At 37.3% G+C, this 18,919-nt stretch overlaps 1 protein-coding gene across 1 annotated transcript in view; it reads right to left on the bottom strand.

The window, feature by feature from the left end:
* Positions 1-18,919, bottom strand: part of LOC142348258 (calcium load-activated calcium channel-like) — a 520,926-nt gene that overhangs the window by 17,097 nt on the left and 484,910 nt on the right. The window contains exon 2 of the mRNA XM_075399555.1: positions 1,006-1,274. Coding sequence (XP_075255670.1) covers positions 1,006-1,176 — 171 coding nt within the window. The 5' untranslated portion in view covers positions 1,177-1,274. The remainder of the gene's footprint in view (positions 1-1,005; positions 1,275-18,919) is intronic.

Genomic DNA, 18,919 nt, shown 5'->3' with positions numbered 1-18,919 from the left:
AAAACTAGACCTAGAACGGACTACGAGTGAATTGGGAAAACCATTTCTAAAAAAATCAGACTAAAAAAAACAAAAAATCAATGTCAAAATGCCGCTAGTGAGAACAAAAAACCACGAGCGAGAAATGTAAATTTGCTTCGAACAAAAAACTAGGCCTGGAATGAACTATGATTGGACTGGAAAATCCATTTAGAAAAAATACAATCCAAAAAATTGAAAAAAAAACAGTAAAACCCAAAGTGAAATTGCCGCGTGTGAACAAAAAACCACTAGCGAGAAAGCGAATTTTTGTTCAAACACCGTTTAGTCACTCTACTTTAAAATAAGAGCGAAAAAATTTCACGCCGCAAAACCACTCGCTTTTTCGCTCCACTTCCTGTTTCGGCGTGACCAAAATCACTACTCCAATTTGACTTCAAAAATCATGAAAATGTGTGAACAGATCTTAAAAAAAAGAGCGCCCCAATACAATTCAAATTCTTTGAATTGTAAAAATTCTTTGAATTGTAAAAACCAAGAGAAGACCAATAATAGCCCCAGCTGTCGCTGTGCGGCTATTAAAGAAAAAAACCGCCCAGGAAACTTACGACGATCTCAATATTTGTCACGCACTATGAGTTTTAAAACTATTACAGGGCATGATCGAACGTATGATTGTTCATACATTGATACTTGAACTGGTAGAACTGTACCTTGTAAATACAATTTCTGGATCTTCAACGATTGTCCCCCCCCCCCCAACCTTTGTTGGGTGCATATCATTTGCAGCCCCAAAGCGCACGTGGCATATTTGTACAATGATTTACGCAATTGCAACACGTGGTGTGTAACTGGGGGCGCATAACGTGCTAGGGGAGGGGGGAAGACCTCGATGATATCTATATAACATCATAAAGCGCAAAGTATCAGGTCAACGGGGTAGTTCCACAACCTTTTCCACGAAATGTAACATACAGGTAATTCAGGCGATTATGTCTCAATTCAACTGAAGTGAACTCTACTAACCTCCGCTTTTAACTTTTTGTAATGTTGGGTTCTGTACACTAGGACATAAGTGAGGGCCTCACTTAGGAGTGCAGTGCACACTGATATGAATAGAATGAGGAGGGTGTCAATCGGGGACACTGTCCCTATCATCATCATCTGCTCATGCAGCGCATCATTCCTACTGCTCATCCTGTTACTACTACTCACTCCTCCTCGCTTTGCTGATGATTGACAATTGAGAATGTTCTAGAAGGATCTACAAGTCACCTCCAATCATCCAAAGCTCTGAAAAGGCGGTGCCGTAAATAAAAATAACAAATTTATTGGTCATTTCTTACTAAACAGTTACTGGGTGGTGACGGTGAGAAAAGACAATCGGTGTACGATTTATTTTCCAAACATCTGCTTCTGTATCAATTTTTGTTTGGCAAAATACAATTTTGCATTGAAAGTTCTAGTTATCTCTTTCTAATTTGCGTGGATTACTGTATGTTTATAAGGTTGAGGCTAACATTGTGAACGATCTGTCCATAAACATCTAACACGTGGATTCGTCCTGAAACCTTTATGATAGAAGGCCAACAAGTCAGCCATTCTTGTCAAGGTAGAAAACGAAGGGTGTCAGGGCAATTTACCCAATGCCATTACACCCAACATGCCATTTCTAGAACAACTATTTAGCCTTCTACATAATAAAACAGCTCGTACGAATTGCTCTCACAACGAACATGGGATTATATTGTCGGTTTAAGTATGCTAAAACATCGTAATTACTACAACAAATTTGTAATCCGATTATTGAAGGAAAAGATCAAAGGGCATTGGGTAAAATGGTATTGGCTAAAATGGAATTGGGTATAATGACGTTGGGTAAAATTGAATTGGGTAAATTGTCATGTGACGGTAGAAAACAGCTGTAACTCAAACGCTCATCTCAAACAGCAGTCTTTCTCTCAAACGATTATTCGAAAGGAGAAAAAAAGAGAATATTTTGGCAAACATACATTTTCAAATATATATACAAGATTGTAACATTACTCAGTTAATAATATAAATGTACATTTTAAAATAAGCAAAGTAATTAATCAAAGAGTGATTTTAGAATCCAACAAAAGTGAAATATATCATCTGTACATGGCTCACAAACGAAGACAACTCTGCAAACATTAATGGCAATTTATTCACTTGCTAACCGACAGTTGAAAATAACGCCAGCAATAATATTATACGATCACATGAAATGAAATCATTGCAACTTTTTGAGGTTTCCGAGACAAATTAGAATCCCGGAGAATCGTGTGTCTAGAGAATCACCACGTGCATTTACCATACCGTGTATTAGCCTGCCTTTTAAAAAATATTTCAAAAAATTATTAAAATAATAACAAAATCAAATAAAACCAACCTGGTCTGTCAGGTAATTGTATTTATTACATGCCTCTGATTTATTGTACAGCCACGTTCCCGTAAAAGTTTATTTAGCAACCAATTACTTGCTTTAAATTACGCAATAAAACTACAAAGTAATTGGCTGCTAAATTGTTATCAGTAACTTACAAAGCTGAATGAGAGTGATTAAAAGTAAATCACACCAAAAACACAATAGCTACAAAAACGTTAAAATGATTGACAAAAACATGATAAAATTCTCGAGAAATCAAAATCTGCTAAACTAGCTCCTTAGTTTTCAATTACCCGTTTTAAGAGCAGAATCTCAATAATTTTCAGCCAATATCATTGTTAAAGACTACAAGGTTTCTAAGAAAATTTGCTCAGCGACCTAATGTCCTCGGGCTGTACCAGTTTATACCGATTCTCAAAATCCTTCCGTCACAAAATAAAGGCTCACAGATAAAACAGTTCTTAGGATCGCGTAAGAAACACCAACAAGACCAGCTTTGTTTGATCAATTAAACATGGTACATTTTGCGGACAAAACTCAATAAAGTGAAAAAATAACTCCAAAAAACATGAAACGCCGAAAGTTTTATTTCCTGTCGTGTACTGATTAAATTTACCATTTTACGCTCGTTTTTTTCCAACAGGCTTTGTATTCGATAAAAGATCCGAAGCATGTTCTTTTGTTTAAATTCAATTCTTCAACAGGCTACTCTCCAGTTGAAACATAAATGGACAAATTGCTCTGGAACGACAGGCGGGGTAACTTAATTCAGAGGGGGCTGTAGCATAGATTATTTTTATGGGTGAAAACAATTCCGATGAATGAGGGGTTTGAAACCCCCCCATTCTGGGTGAAAATACTCAAGAATTAAGCAAGTGAAATCGAAAGAATATTCTAGTACAAAAAAGTCACGCAAATATTTTGTGAAAAAAAGATAGGCACGCTTACAATAATTGCTTCAAACTTCGTTTAAGAGCAATAAAAAAGCCAACCAACCAACTTCGAACAAATTGCTCTCGAAAGATAGGTGGTGCAATTTAAATCAAGGGCGGCAGTCCTAGTCTTGTAGCCTTCACAACTGGGCTATACGGCCCCGTATCAACCTACAATGGCTTTGACTTTACCAACAAAACTTTACTTATGAAAGAGCGCAATTGAAATAACTCAAAACTGAAGCAGAGAAGCGTGAAAAAAATCACTTGAGAAGACAAAGAATGTTCCAGAACAAAAGCGCAAAATGGTCAAGCGCAAAAATGGAGAGCAATGAAACAATTATTTCAACAAAATATAGATTAACATTTTACTAAAGTCTATTTTGTCTATCATAAATATCTTGATATTCAGACTCCCAATGGGAACGAAATATGATAGTCACCATAGCAACCAGGACCGAAATATGGCAGAAGAATTTCTATGACTGAAACAAAATGCGTAATTCTTTTGAACTGTTTGAATATTAAGCCGATTGAACAAATTATGAGACATAATATACAGCAGAAGAAATATGGGCGCCGATAGGCACTGACTCGTCATCCAATCAGAGTCAAGCACGAATCGGCGCCCATATCCCCTTATTTAGAGATTCATCTAATTAAATCGTACCCCCCCAAAGACATCAACTACATTTTATTCATATCCAGGTGAAAACCGCAATTCCCTTCATCCAGTAAATCCATCATACAAGCAGGTGATTTGTGCTCTTTTAATAAATAATAACCGTACTGATAAAAATGAGTTGCGGTTTCTTTTGTCTAATAAAACAAAACTTGAAGTAGGAGCAGGTGGGATTAATATTTAATGATAGTAACGGTTGTTTTGCGGCGGGGCTCATTTGAGTTCTAACAAATCATTTCTGCGGTTATCTAAATTTTATCCATCTCTTTTGTTTCCCTCCAAAATTTATTTTACATCCTAAAGACAATTTTATTATAATAATGCGAGTCGCTGCTGCGGTTTTAAAATTAAAGGAGAAAAGAATAATAAAAACATGCGCTACAGCGCAGAACTCTGCGCGGTGCGCAGATTTCTGCGTTTTACAAAATTTCAAAAAATGTGTTTTAAAAATGTTTCTTTTCATGCAGATATCACTATATTCAGGATTTCTGTACATCGCGCAGAAATCTGCGCGGCATTAAAAATTCATCTCATATTTGAGTCATATGAATCTTGCGTGGATTTTTTTACGTATCTGTACGTTAGGTGCAGACATCCAATGTAGACACACCCACTCTCACACACACAACACACACACACACACATATATATATATATATCTATACATATATATATATATATATATATATATATATATATATACATATATATATATATATCGCGCAGATACATACATACATACATACATACATACATACATACATACATACATAAATACAAACATACATAAAGACATACATACATAAGCATGCATACAAACATACATACATACATACATACATACACATACACATACATATCTACATACATAAATACATACATACATACATACATACATACATACATACATACATACATGCGTATATACATACATAAATGCATACATACATACATGCATAAATATATATATATATATATATATATATATATAGATATATGTATATATAAATATATATATATATATATATATATATATATATATATTTACATACATAGATAGATATTTAAACGTCACGCGAACGTCAGAAGCAAACTTGCTCAGTCAAATGAGACGGAACTTATTAGGCTTAATAATCTGGAAAAAATATTTCATGCTTGTTGTTGTTTGTAGTTCTACTTCTGTGTTCTTTACTGTTTTTATAGGTTGAATCTTTTTATTGAACTGATGCAAACAATTTTTAATGCTGAAATCCAGCCAAACTGGCTCCGTAACTCAATTAACAATTCATCTACTGTAAATTTCTGGCCTTTTTTGTTTTCATCTTACGACTTACTTGATGTGGTTATAAAGCAATTTAATAACATCTGTCTTCGAAAGAGGGCGCCCCCACAACATTTAGAGAATTAATTTAGATTAAGTTGTTTACTGTCTTCTCATGTTGCTGAGGATAAATACTTGTCTTTCTAATTCGGCTCCACTTAGTCTTTTAGTCTTTTGTTGTGTTTGTTGCTTCAGACTGAGAGTCTTTTTCTGCGGTTTGATGTGCAATTATATCGACCTGGCTGCGTGCACTGTTTCCTTTGAGACTTTATACTGCTGCTAAAACAAACTCAGTATTGTCATTTGTTGATTGGCTGGTTTTGTAAGGTCATTTGCATCTTGTTTTTTCTTTTTTTTTACAAATTTATTGCAATCGTTTCTTTTGATCGTAGAGAAAAATGATTGGTTTATTTTGAAACAGAATTGTGAAAAATTGGGCAGGTACTCGGACACAAACACAAAAAATGATCATTTTTGGCCAATGAGAGGTTTACTCTAAGCAGTTTTTAAATTTTATTGTATCTTTAATTTTTTTCAGTAAATTAGAACAAAAATTTCTGTTGTTGGTTCAGTTCTCGTTTTCTCATTTTGTTGTACTCAGTTCTGCAAATCAGTTCCTCCGTTGAATTCTTTACCCTTTTCGCTTCTTAAAATTTTTACAATCTCTTGTAATACTGTTATTCTGTTGTCGATTCTCACAATTTCGTTCACTTTCCGTTGAATTTAAGTATCTAATATTTTTCAATTTCTCTTCGTTATTTAGACATCTCTCAGTTGGGAACACTGATTGCAAGATTTCTTTTCCGCCGGCCTAACTTTTGTTCTATCTTAAATTTCAGTTTCAATGCTTCCTTTATTTCGGTAGCTAAAAGAAGTCGATCAAGTAATATTTCTGACGATATATACATTTAGCGGCAAAAATCGATTTCATATATTTGCTTCTGCTTTACCTTCTCTGTTAATTTCACAAGATGGAGTATTTTCTGGACATGGGCTGCAAGTACTTACAGCTCTGTCTACTTCGCTGCACACTGCGTGGATTCTTCACTTCGGAGCCTAAACATTTTGTTGTCATGGATCTTGTAGACCAGAGCACAAACAAAGAGATTCGATTTACTCTTTTCAACAATGGCCACAAAACTAATGATGAACTCCTAAACTTTCTGCAGTCTGATAAAACTACCTTCTTTCTAGAACACGACAAAGATCTATTGTTTTCAGTTTCCGATCTAAAAGAAACACCTATTGAATTATTTTTCTAAAATTAAAATTTTTGAGACAGCTGTTTTAAAATATTTCTGTGATTTTTCGTAGATGCGATTTTGAGTTTTCAGCAAGATGTTTTTCCTATTTCAGATTTTGCTGGTTCTATTCCTGGAAGGATCCTCGTTTACATTACTTCTGTTGAATTCACATATCTAGAACTTGGTAAGTGTCATTTTGCCAATTACTGCTCTTTTTGTCTAGTCGCTTTTTAAAAGAAAATTTTTCGGTTTTCATTTTTACTACTTATTGCAAAAATCAATGGCATTTACACTTGAACTGGCGTCAAACTCTTCGCTCAATGTTTATCCCGAGAACACTCTCGCTTCTTTTCGTACTGTTTTGCCTGAGTGCATAGAATTGTTTGGTAATTGGGAGGTGTCCCTTCTTGAAATTTCGTATCCTAGAAATATTTTTAATATAGTTGAGGGGACTTTTGATCTTTGCTGGCCAAATAGCCCTAGACTCTACAAAGGCTGTAAAATGCGCTAAGGCATGTATCATACAATTGAGGAAATACGTATTGAAATGAACAATGCTATCGAACGAAAAAGAAAGCGATCCGATAAATTGATTGAACATCTCGATTTCCAATACGATTCTAGTCATGCACTCAAAATTTATTCCTCGACAAAAGCGTCAGAGGTTCATTTTATTAGCGTTTCTAAGGACCTTCAATAGAGCGAAAAAAACTTATAGGTCGATTGTTAACCTATGTGCCAACGTACGCAGCCGATATTAATCGGTTTCATCACTTGTTTATATACTGTGACTTTATCGATCCTCAGTTTGTTGGCGAAAACAAAGACCCTTTGCTACGATCCTGTCCGGTATTTGATGTTTCCCATAAGATACCCGGGGAAGCTGTAAAACCGGGAGGGTTTTTTGGTTATGGTTCTTCAATTATTCGAAGCTTTCACCAGGCTCAATTCAAGAAAGTAGCAAAACAGTCTATTGGCGATGTGCTAATAGAAATAAGATCAGAATCGGGAGAACTGCTGCCCTTTGTTGGGGATGGCAGAACTCAGCTTACTCTACAATTTCGACAAATAACTATCTAATACGTTTAGGAAAACAATGGCTTCTCAATGGATGAAAAAGAGAAAACTGATAACTGGAGTTACCGGCAAAGACCTGTCACTGAAGATTACAGCGGAGGAAGATACTCGAATGAATCCTACGGCAAAGCATTTTGACTTGAGAGCTCAAAATGGAAGATTTATTCGTTTATCAGTGAAAAAATATGAGTCTGGAGTTTACGCCCACATCAAGTTATTCAAAATTGAGGGCTGTACGAGCGCGAAGTCAGCAACAGATTGTCTCAACTGGGTCCGGGTAAATCAACTGAGATTAACGATGGATGAATTGATTGTTATAACAGGAATCACAGGCTGTGTACCGTCTGAATCCTTATCAAGTGAAGATCTTGAGAAAAGGGAAGAGTTTGAGGAGGTCATATCAGATATGCTAGAGCCTAATCAAAAATGTGAGGAAGTGCGAGCAGATCTGAAACAAATCACCTCGACAGTTGAACTTGGAGATTCGGAGGAAGAAGCTGATGCTGAGCGATTGGAAGTTGTGGCAAAGCAATTTATTGATCTGCCCCAATCTCAACCAAATGCTGATGAGATGTGGCAATCAAAAATTTGTATCACAAATAAAAATGGGAAGAAAAAGATTCCAAAGAAGTTTTGACCCAGTTCGTTTCTTTGTCCCTAATAGAAAAACTACACAATGTGGCTGCTCATAGCGCAAATTGTGGGCTCTTTTTACTTATTTCAACGAATTTGTTTGGAGCTATCATTTGTTTGTGTGGCCCCTTTAGTAGTTTATTGGGTTGACAATTTAATTCTCAAAGCTGAACCACAATTTTTTCTGTAACTTTTAGTTTTTTTGAAACTCATTTGCCCTAATTTCTAATCTCATATTTCAGTGTTAAGAGAATGGGTGGTGAGGAGTTACGTGTCAATATTTGTTCCGATTCAGAGAGTGATCCGATGCTCTCACCGGTAGTATCAAGTGGAGAAGAGGAGAATAATCAACCACAACCGGGCAACTTATCAACTGCTGCTTCCATTTCTCAAAACACTGCAAGTACTAATAATGAACATGCACTGGATTCTCTTTACGAGCAGGGTGCTTCGGGTTTCTGTAAACGATTGAATCAAAGGTTTTCCAAGCATCTGCAGCTGATGCAGAAAGGAGTTGTTTCTGTTTATAGTGGGGGTTCCGTTGGGCAGAATATGGAGTTCGATGATGCCTGCCTCGCACTTCACGTCCTGGAAAATATGTTGGTACAAGAATTGAAAGAGCTGAAAGTATACGATGTGATACAGGATCCTGGAGTGCTGCTGGTACTCCTGAGGCGGTTCTCTGGCGTTCTCAAAGAAAATGCAGAAATGTGCGAGCAAAACTATTTACCCAATAAGGCTTCCAAGAGAAAACGTTACTCCAAGAAATTGCTAGCAACTGATTTAACTTTCCGCGAGCTCTTGAACATCGAGGACCCAAAATATTAAACTTCTGGATTATATGTCATACTTTGTGTTTTATACAGTTATTTACATTTTGAAAGCGTTGCTTTTGTATTTTTAATTTCTAGAATCGTTCCGTTTTTGTTTGCAAGTCTGAGGCTGTCCTCGATTAAATTAGTTTCATACGGAAAAAGTTACAGAAATTTTTTGATTTTCAGTGCCTTATTATGACAGAAAATCAGGATATAGCAGACAGACTTTCTGTTTTGAGCAATGAATTACTGGAGGCCGATACTTTATTGTTTGGTTCAGTTCAAAAACAACCTGATTTTCCGCTTGTTCTGCAGAGGTTGTTGCATATTAGAAATTGTTTCCAAGATGTAATATGCAGTGGTCAACTAACGAATAATATATCCCGTTTCCAGTATTTCAACTTGATGTTTCGTTTGGAAGCAGTGTACAGATCACTTAGCTATTGCTACAACATGCTTGGAATGCCCACAGATGTGAATGCGTGTCGAGCTTCAGCCATCTTCTTCAAAAGAAAGTTTGCAAGCTATGTTGCTCCAGGTACTGTTTTTGGCAACCTCCAGGACAAAGATGAGCAACCCAAGTTTCTCAAGCCCTCAACAAAACAGAACTGAGACTCTGGCTGATCCTTCGATCTCTTACTGAAAACATGTCATCATCAATAACTCTAAAAGACAAAGTTGACAAGAAAACTTTGGTTCTCTTCTTTTTTCTACTTTCTGTGTTTGTTGTGATTCTGAGTATGTTTGTGTGTTTTATAGGTTTTGTTTGTGTACTTTTTATGTTTTTGTAATTAAAATTGTCTGAAGCACATATCTTAAGCACATAGTAAATCGACGTGCCGTTAGTTGATCCATGCTGAGTTCTAGTTTGGTTCCAGAAAACAATGTCGAATAAAGCTGGTGTCGATGCAACTCAGGATGAAGCTGAGAGCATTTCTCAAGAGAGTGAACCGCGAGACCATGTATCTTCACAGAACTTACAAACAACTGATGAACGCAACCAGAGACCGTCTGGGTTCGATCCGAGCCAACATTACACTATCATTAGACGGCCTCAGAGAAGAAGCAGCCTTCAAGCCGTTAGCAGGGATTTCGAAGTACTATTTGTTGATATTGAGCGTTACATCCCCCATCTGAGAGAAATTTTTGAACGCCTAATCAGTACACTCGTGGCCGATGTGCTGAGCGAAATGAATGGAGTCTCCCATCGTGTTAGAATTGTTTTGAATGCACCCAGCTTGAACTACCCCATTCATATACCCTTTCAAGATGCGAGTACTATTAATGTTGATCTTATTTTAAATGAACTTGATAGAGTTCTCAATTCGCATGAAAGTTTTGATATAAGCAGTGATATCAAATTAAACTTGCTTTGTATATCCCTCCCGTCGATGGGTGGCAAAAAATTGGTGGAATTGTAAACAGGTCTGTGCCCGATTTGTACACATTCTTGTCAGCAAAAAGATCTGTCATTACAATCAAATCGCAAAATAATGATAGTCTGATAAGAGCTCTTGCCGTGGGTCTAGCTATCAGCAAGGCATCAGCAGAAGATAAAAAGCAAAAACGTTGGACCGAGTCTATTCAGACAGCGGAAGTTAAGCAGCTTCTATTTCGATTGAAACAATTCAAAGAGCTCAAGATATTTCAAAACACTGGAGACAAACTCACTCTCGAGGATCTCAGCAGCATTGCGGCCACGCCGGTTTTTAATAATGTCAACATTACGATCTACGACAGAAATTTTATGGGTGTCTATTTGAAGAGCTTCAATGACCATAAGGAGCTCCATGTTGATCTGCTTTACGACAGGGAGTCCGGTCACGTTGACGTAATTAAGTCAATGAAGGGCTTATTTAGCTGTCGTTTTTACTGCTATGCGTGCCACAAAGGTTACTCTTGCGTAAAGCATCAATGTCCAGCGAGTGGTAGTGGCTTATGCCGACAGATGGGTTGCTTAAATCGCACTGGATATATCACTACTGCACCCGAGTTTGGCAAACGTCAAGAGTTCAAGTGTACTGTCTGTGGTCTATCATTAAGGAGTCAGTTTTGTCTAGACAAGCACATCGAGAAGCAGATATGCCTGTATTACTTTAAATGCCCGTTGTGCAACTCAACGATACCCAAACATTCGTTGACTAACCATGTTTGTGCTCAGAAGTTCTGTCTTGTTTGTTATCAACAGTATCCAAAGATTGGGTCAAAAGAGCACGAGTGTTATGTGCAAAAACCCAGAAAGCGCAAATCTACATTTTGTACAAAAGAAGTCGAAGACAATGAGCCACAAAGAAAGTTGGAGAGATTTCAGGAAATTGAGTTTGGTGAAGAAGATGGCTTCCACGAGGTTGATGTTGAACAAAGGGATTCACCGGCCGTTGATAATGAAAATATTTGGGCATTTGATATTGAAACAGATCAGAGCTGCTTGAATGATAACGAGCACAAACCTGTTCTCCTGGTTGCGAGAAATCTTAGTGGCTCGCTGGAGGAAATCTACGACGGGTACGATTGTATTGACCGTTTCTGCTCAGAAGTCTTTCTGAAGAACAGTCAACGGGTGAGAAAATATGAATGGTTTATTGCTCATTTTGGAAGTGGCTTTGATTTCCTTCCAGTCTTGCAATGGCTTTATACTAAACAAAAGTACGTGCCCAAAATTGTTCTGAGAGGAAACAAAATAATTTCGCTCAAAGTGGGCAACAAACGGTTTATTGACTCATATCTCTTTATTCCTGTTCCCTTACGGAAGTTTCCGGAGACATTTGGAATAGCAGAACTCAGAAAAGGATATTTTCCTCACTATTTGACATCACAATCTTTGAACAACGACATGACGCTGCACGATCGGAAGAAGTGTGAAAGGGGAGATCTATGTTTGTGGACATTTATTAGGACTGATGACTGTAGCCACTGTGTGGGAGATGAATCAAGAACCCTAGAGGCAGGCAATTTTCCTCCTATTTGTGTGTTTGGTGCCAAAATGTTCTCTAACAAAAAAGAGTACGAAAAGTTCAAACTGTGGCATGACGGTCAAAAGGAGAAGTAGCGAGAAGAAGGTCTTCGATACAATTTTAGAGAGGAGTTGTTACAGTATTGTCGCTCTGATGTTGAACTCCTCAGGATGGGTGTATGCAAGTTTCGTCAATTGATAGCAGAGTCATGTTTTGGTGTTGATGTCTTCAAAACCGCATGTACTGCTGCTTCCGCTTGCAATTACATTTATCGACGTTTTTTTTATGCCTTCCAACTTGATTGCAATTTTGCCTATGAACGGCTATAGAGCTTTGGATAGAACATCTTTTTCAGCTAACCAGTGGCTCGAATGGAGAGAAAGGCAAGAAAGAAGTTTTCTCTCTGACACGCCTAATGCATCCCTCAGGATGTACCGTTCAAATGTATTTTCACAGTCGCCGTCAAATATCAGTACCTGTAAACAATCAGGTGAACAAAGAGTTGGGCAGTTCAAAGTTGACGGAATTCTTTTAAAAAACATCTCAAATATTTGGGATTGCAAAGAAACCTACGAGGCAACAGTTTTTGAGTTTTTCGGTTGCTATTACCACGGCTGTCCAAAATGCTTTAAAAATTGCAAAGAACTTAATAAAAAGGCCGGAGTTAGTATGGAGACTCTTTATCAAGACAGTTTTGTGGACCGTTTAGCTTGGTTCTCAACACAGAAGGAGTTAGGAACACAATTTCTTACTAAAGATGGAATTCAGTTTTCAATTGTCGGCGTTCAGCATATTTGGGGTTGCGATTTTGATAAATTAATACAACGACAGAATGAAACAACTTGCAGTTTTGACCGCCCTATACTTCCAGCAGAAGAGAAATTATCAACAGTTTTGAAGAAGAGCAACATCTTTGCACCCCTTAAGGCAAGAGATGCTTTTGTTGGAGGACGAACTGAAAATTTTTACTCTTACTGGCACAAAGGTGAGAGTAAATTCAATTTGAAATATGTTGATGTTTGCTCTTTGTACCCATATGTTAACGCTCATTCCTTCTATCCTGTTGGTCATCCTGATCAAGTTTTGGTCACACCCATCTTCAACGATGATCCAGAGCATTATCTGTGCTCCAAAAATAGAAAATTAAAAGCGCTAGACAATTCTGTTTACAGTGAAAGTTTTACTTATGTTGAAAACTGTGTTTTGACAAAAACGTTCTTTGGCTTAATAAAGTGTGTGGTTCTTGCTACTCGTGATCTGCTGATTCCCGTTCTGCCTTTCAAACATAACAAAAAATTGTTCTTCCCTCTCTGTAAGGAGTGCGTGGTAACTAAAAACATGGCACAACAACCTGTTGAAGAGAGCAATTTCCAATTTTGTTCACATACAGCACCTTCGGAAAGATCATTTTTGAGGACATTTGTTTCGACGGAATTGAAGCTTGCTGTAGAGAAAGGATATCGGATACTTGATGTGGCTGAAGTTTGGAATTGGGAATACTCAAAGAGATCACAGAACTTGTTCAGAGATTATATAAAGACCTTTTTGAAACTAAAAACCGAAGCTAGTGGTTGGGGAAATATTTGTGACCGTGTACATAGCAACACAGACGAGCCATGTCAACACAGAGAAAAATTCTTGAGACTTTGAGCAAAAAGAAGTGACTTTTTTTTAGCTGGACGTAATACGTACCAAACTGAATAGGACAGTTCGTCGGAGGATCAATGTTAGAATTGTTGAGACAGGAGAACGGCTGAACGATCCTCACCCGAATTTACACGACCTGACCGCTATTCAGATAGCCCAGGCGTTTCAGACCATAAACTTCAGAGGAAATGTCGGAGCTTTCCGGAATACAAAGAAGATCGGTGTACTGGTCGAAGCGCTTAGGGCCAAGTGTTCGACAACTACAGAGTTTCGTGAGCTCACACAAGTTCACCTGACAGGTTTTGCTGGCAGGCGGCGGATACAGCAGATGAGCCGGACGCTCAGAGTTCTACTGGAGTATCCACTATTGACAATTGAGTATGAGTGGACTCCAGGGACAATCTGGGACAATATTCCGCTCATTGAGCTGGTCTGCCAAGAAAACTCGCAATTCTGGCAGCTGAACGAGCTTCCAGATAGTTTATAACTGTTTAGAGCCGCCTATGGCGGAAGAAGAGCCACTGTGCTCAACTATATACACAGCATTTTAGAAACGGTTTAACATTGTAATTTTATTTATGCCTCGAGAAGAGGAAGGAGAGCCATGAGCTCATATTTCGTAACATGTGATATGTAATTGTCTTTTCATAATATAAAAGCCTCGTAAGGAGGAAGAAGAGCCAATGTGCTCTATTTTTTTTTAATAAATGTTTTTCAAATTTCTCAATAATTTTTAGACCGATTTCAACAAGTAATCTCTGCAGCATCGGTTCGCGATTAGTAATTTATTTTTCAGAGTTGTTATGATAAACATTTTAATCATCGGAGCGTCCAACATTAACCCCAATTTCGAAATTTGTAAATGCCCAGTTTTTTGCCAAAATTCTTACCATATCCACTGCCAATCACAAGGAGTTAATCTTAAAATTTCCAGTGCTCCGGGGGCACGATTCAGCCACCCAATAAAAAATCCATCTAACTTAATTGCGGAAGCTTTGTTCCCTAATTTTTATCCTGATTTCATTATAATCTATTCTGATATTGCCCTTAATTCGTTTGAGCAACATAATAATTACGAAGGATGCAGTGTGACTTTTTGTAAGAATGAATTGTTAAGATTAACTTATATTTACAAGACCGTTAAATTTTTAGTTCACCTCAGTCAACCCCGTTCGACGACTCCAAACAATTTTAATTGGGATTTTAATTGGCAAATTTACCACAAGGCCAAAATCATACCGAACCTCCATCAAAAATTCATTAAAAACTCCCTATCCCAAAATAAACCCTAAAAAAATCCATAATGTATTATTTCTCCATTTTACCCCCGAGGCAGTTGCCAAAAATTTACAAAACCTTATCAACACTGCAGTCAGGATTTAATTGGTAAGTTGCATTCATTAATAGAGCACAGTCATCTAGTTGTTTATTCAGTCATTTCCATATAAGGTTTGGAATATGTACTCTGATTCTTATTCATGGGAATATGGGCGCCGATTCGTGCTTGACTCTGATTGGCTGACGAGTCAGTGCCTATCGGCGCCCATATTTCTTCTTACAGCTCCAACCGTATACCAATTTAGTTTGATAAAAGTTCACCAATTCGCAATCCCGAATGGTGAATGAACATAAAAACCTGAGAAATCTCCAAAACGGTAGAAGGTGAAAAACTAGACGGACCACATCTAAACTAATTATATTTTCCGAAATAAACTGCTGTAAGACTATAGACGTAGGCACGCATTACCAAAAAAAGTTTCAAGCAATTCACAAAACTGTCTATCGAGAACTGTGATGAAGAAAACTTAAATTTTCGTAACTCTTCGTAAGATTCATTTTTATTGGTACGGTTTCATATCTGACATGTCTGAAACAGATTTTTTCCTTTCAAAAGACAAGACGATCTGAAAATAGAAAATAGTTCCCGTGAGTGGTCCACATGTTGAGAGAGAACCGCAAGGCTAATAAGGTGGTAGAAAAAAACCTATCTGAAGGCACTTTCGAATGAATAATGAAACAAGCAAACATATACAGTACATTTGGCGAATGGACTCATGATTTTAATAATTTTGGTACATTTTCAATCAACAACTTATATTGCACCAAAATATGGAGGATCAATGTTAGAATTGTTGAGACAGGAGAACGGCTGAACGATCCTCACCCGAATTTACACGACCTGACCGCTATTCAGATAGCCCAGGCGTTTCAGACCATAAACTTCAGAGGAAATGTCGGAGCTTTCCGGAATACAAAGAAGATCGGTGTACTGGTCGAAGCGCTTAGGGCCAAGTGTTCGACAACTACAGAGTTTCGTGAGCTCACACAAGTTCACCTGACACGTTTTGCTGGCAGGCGGCGGATACAGCAGATGAGCCGGACGCTCAGAGTTCTACTGGAGTATCCACTACTTTTGACAATTGAGTATGAGTGGACTCCAGGGACAATCTGGGACAATATTCCGCTCATTGAGCTGGTCTGCCTAGAAAACTCGCAATTCTGGCAGATGAACGAGCTTCCAGATAGTTTATAACTGTTTAGAGCCGCCTATGGCGGAAGAAGAGCCACTGTGCTCAACTATATACACAGCATTTTAGAAACGGTTTAACATTGTAATTTATTTATGCCTCGAGAAGAGGAAGGAGAGCCATGAGCTCATATTTTGTAACATGTGATATGTAATTGTCTTTTCATAATATAAAAGCCTCGTAAGGAGGAAGAAGAGCCAATGTGCTCTATTTTTTTCTAATAAATGTTTTTCAAATTTCTCAATAATTTTTAGACCGATTTCAACAAGTAATCTCTGCAGCAACGGTTCGCGATTAGTAATTTATTTTTCAGAGTTGTTATGATAAACATTTTAATCATCGGAGCGTCCAACATTAACCCCAATTTCGAAATTTGTAAATGCCCAGTTTTTTGCCAAAATTCTTACCATATCCACTGCCAATCACAAGGAGTTAATCTTAAAATTTCCAGTGCTCCGGGGGCACGATTCAACCACCCAATAAAAAATCCATCTAACTTAATTGCGGAAACTTTGTTCCCTAATTTTTATCCTGATTTCATTATAATCTATTCTGATATTGCCCTTAATTCGTTTGAGCAACATAATAATTACGAAGGATGCAGTGTGACTTTTTGTAAGAATGAATTGTTAAGATTAACTTATATTTACAAGACCGTTAAATTTTTAGTTCACCTCAGTCAACCCCGTTCGACGACTCCAAACAATTTTAATTGGGATTTTAATTGGCAAATTTACCACAAGGCCAAAATCATACCGAACCTCCATCAAAAATTCATTAAAAACTCCCTATCCCAAAATAAACCCTAAAAAAATCCATAATGTATTATTTCTCCATTTTACCCCCGAGGCAGTTGCCAAAAATTTACAAAACCTTATCAACACTGCAGTCAGGATTTAATTGGTAAGTTGCATTCATTAATAGAGCACAGTCATCTAGTTGTTTATTCAGTCATTTCCATATAAGGTTTGGAATATGTACTCTGATTCTTATTCATGGGAATATGGGCGCCGATTCGTGCTTGACTCTGATTGGCTGACGAGTCAGTGCCTATCGGCGCCCATATTTCTTCTTACAGCTCCAACCGTATACCAATTTAGTTTGATAAAAGTTCACCAATTCGCAATCCCGAATGGTGAATGAACATAAAAACCTGAGAAATCTCCAAAACGGTAGAAGGTGAAAAACTAGACGGACCACATCTAAACTAATTATATTTTCCGAAATAAACTGCTGTAAGACTATAGACGTAGGCACGCATTACCAAAAAAAGTTTCAAGCAATTCACAAAACTGTCTATCGAGAACTGTGATGAAGAAAACTTAAATTTTCGTAACTCTTCGTAAGATTCATTTTTATTGGTACGGTTTCATATCTGACATGTCTGAAACAGATTTTTTCCTTTCAAAAGACAAGACGATCTGAAAATAGAAAATAGTTCCCGTGAGTGGTCCACATGTTGAGAGAGAACCGCAAGGCTAATAAGGTGGTAGAAAAAAACCTATCTGAAGGCACTTTCGAATGAATAATGAAACAAGCAAACATATACAGTACATTTGGCGAATGGACTCATGATTTTAATAATTTTGGTACATTTTCAATCAACAACTTATATTGCACCAAAATATGGAAATATACACACTGTATATAATATATATTTGATTATCAATCGGTAGCTGGCGAATTTGAGCAGTAAAATTTAGGGTCATTTTCTGCTAGCTTTTGTTTCCTTTATTTGCTTTAAGATTCACGTTGTCTAACTACCCCAAAAAACTTATCGTAAATAGATTTATTTTCAAATCTACGCACTATAAAATCTGGCTTCATAATTATCAAAGAAAAACAAAGCCCGGCGTATTAAAAATTGGTCACCGATCATTCAAACCGAACTTTTTTAATGTAAAAAGGTAATTAAAATCTCCCATAAAATGCCACTATTTTACTGTCGATAATAAGCACACAATTATGAGATATGAATTGAGATATTATCAACTAATTAAATGCTATTTGCACCAATTATCGAATCAAGATCAAATTGCATCCGATCATCAACGATACGGAACTATAATGGAAGATTTACGACGATGAAGATATCACTAACCAGAAAAAGCAAAAGGCAGGTATGAAGAATAATAAAATTATTCACACGCTAAAAATTATTTAAGACATAGAATCTTTGATCTTACGTCAGCAATCTTGGTCGACATTTTTCTGGTGTCGTGGACATAAAGAATCATTTACAAACACAACATAGCCTTCGTATTGTAATAAACAAGCTATTGTAACTTTTAACTTGAGCAGCAGTGATTTGGGTAATACTCCCCTCCCACGTGGAATATATTGTAGCACAGTGTAGTGAGGCGGGAATACTCACACATCTTTGGGAAAACGTTTCCAGCTGTTTCCTTCTCTAATGAAGTGCGATGCCGACCGAGGTCGATCGCCGAATTGGCCGACAGGTGGTTTAGCCGACAACCAAAAATGATAATTTAATGCGACAACTCGACCGCACACCAATTGTAGTAGTTGGACGAATTATATTTTGACCAATCAGATTTGTCGACCAATCATAGGCCGCCTCATTTTTCCTTGTCGGCTAAACCTCCTGTCGTACAATATTCCTAGCACCGAAGTCGATCAGAAATCAACCGACTGGACTGTTACTAGAAATCATCGTTTTCAAACCCTCTACGATCC

The sequence above is a fragment of the Convolutriloba macropyga genome, chromosome 10, assembly GCF_964194025.1.
Source record: "Convolutriloba macropyga chromosome 10, txConMacr16.3, whole genome shotgun sequence".
In the NCBI taxonomy this organism is placed as follows: domain Eukaryota; kingdom Metazoa; phylum Xenacoelomorpha; order Acoela; family Convolutidae; genus Convolutriloba; species Convolutriloba macropyga.
Note: the sequence above shows the minus strand (reverse complement) of the source record. Positions and strands in the feature narration are given on the sequence as shown.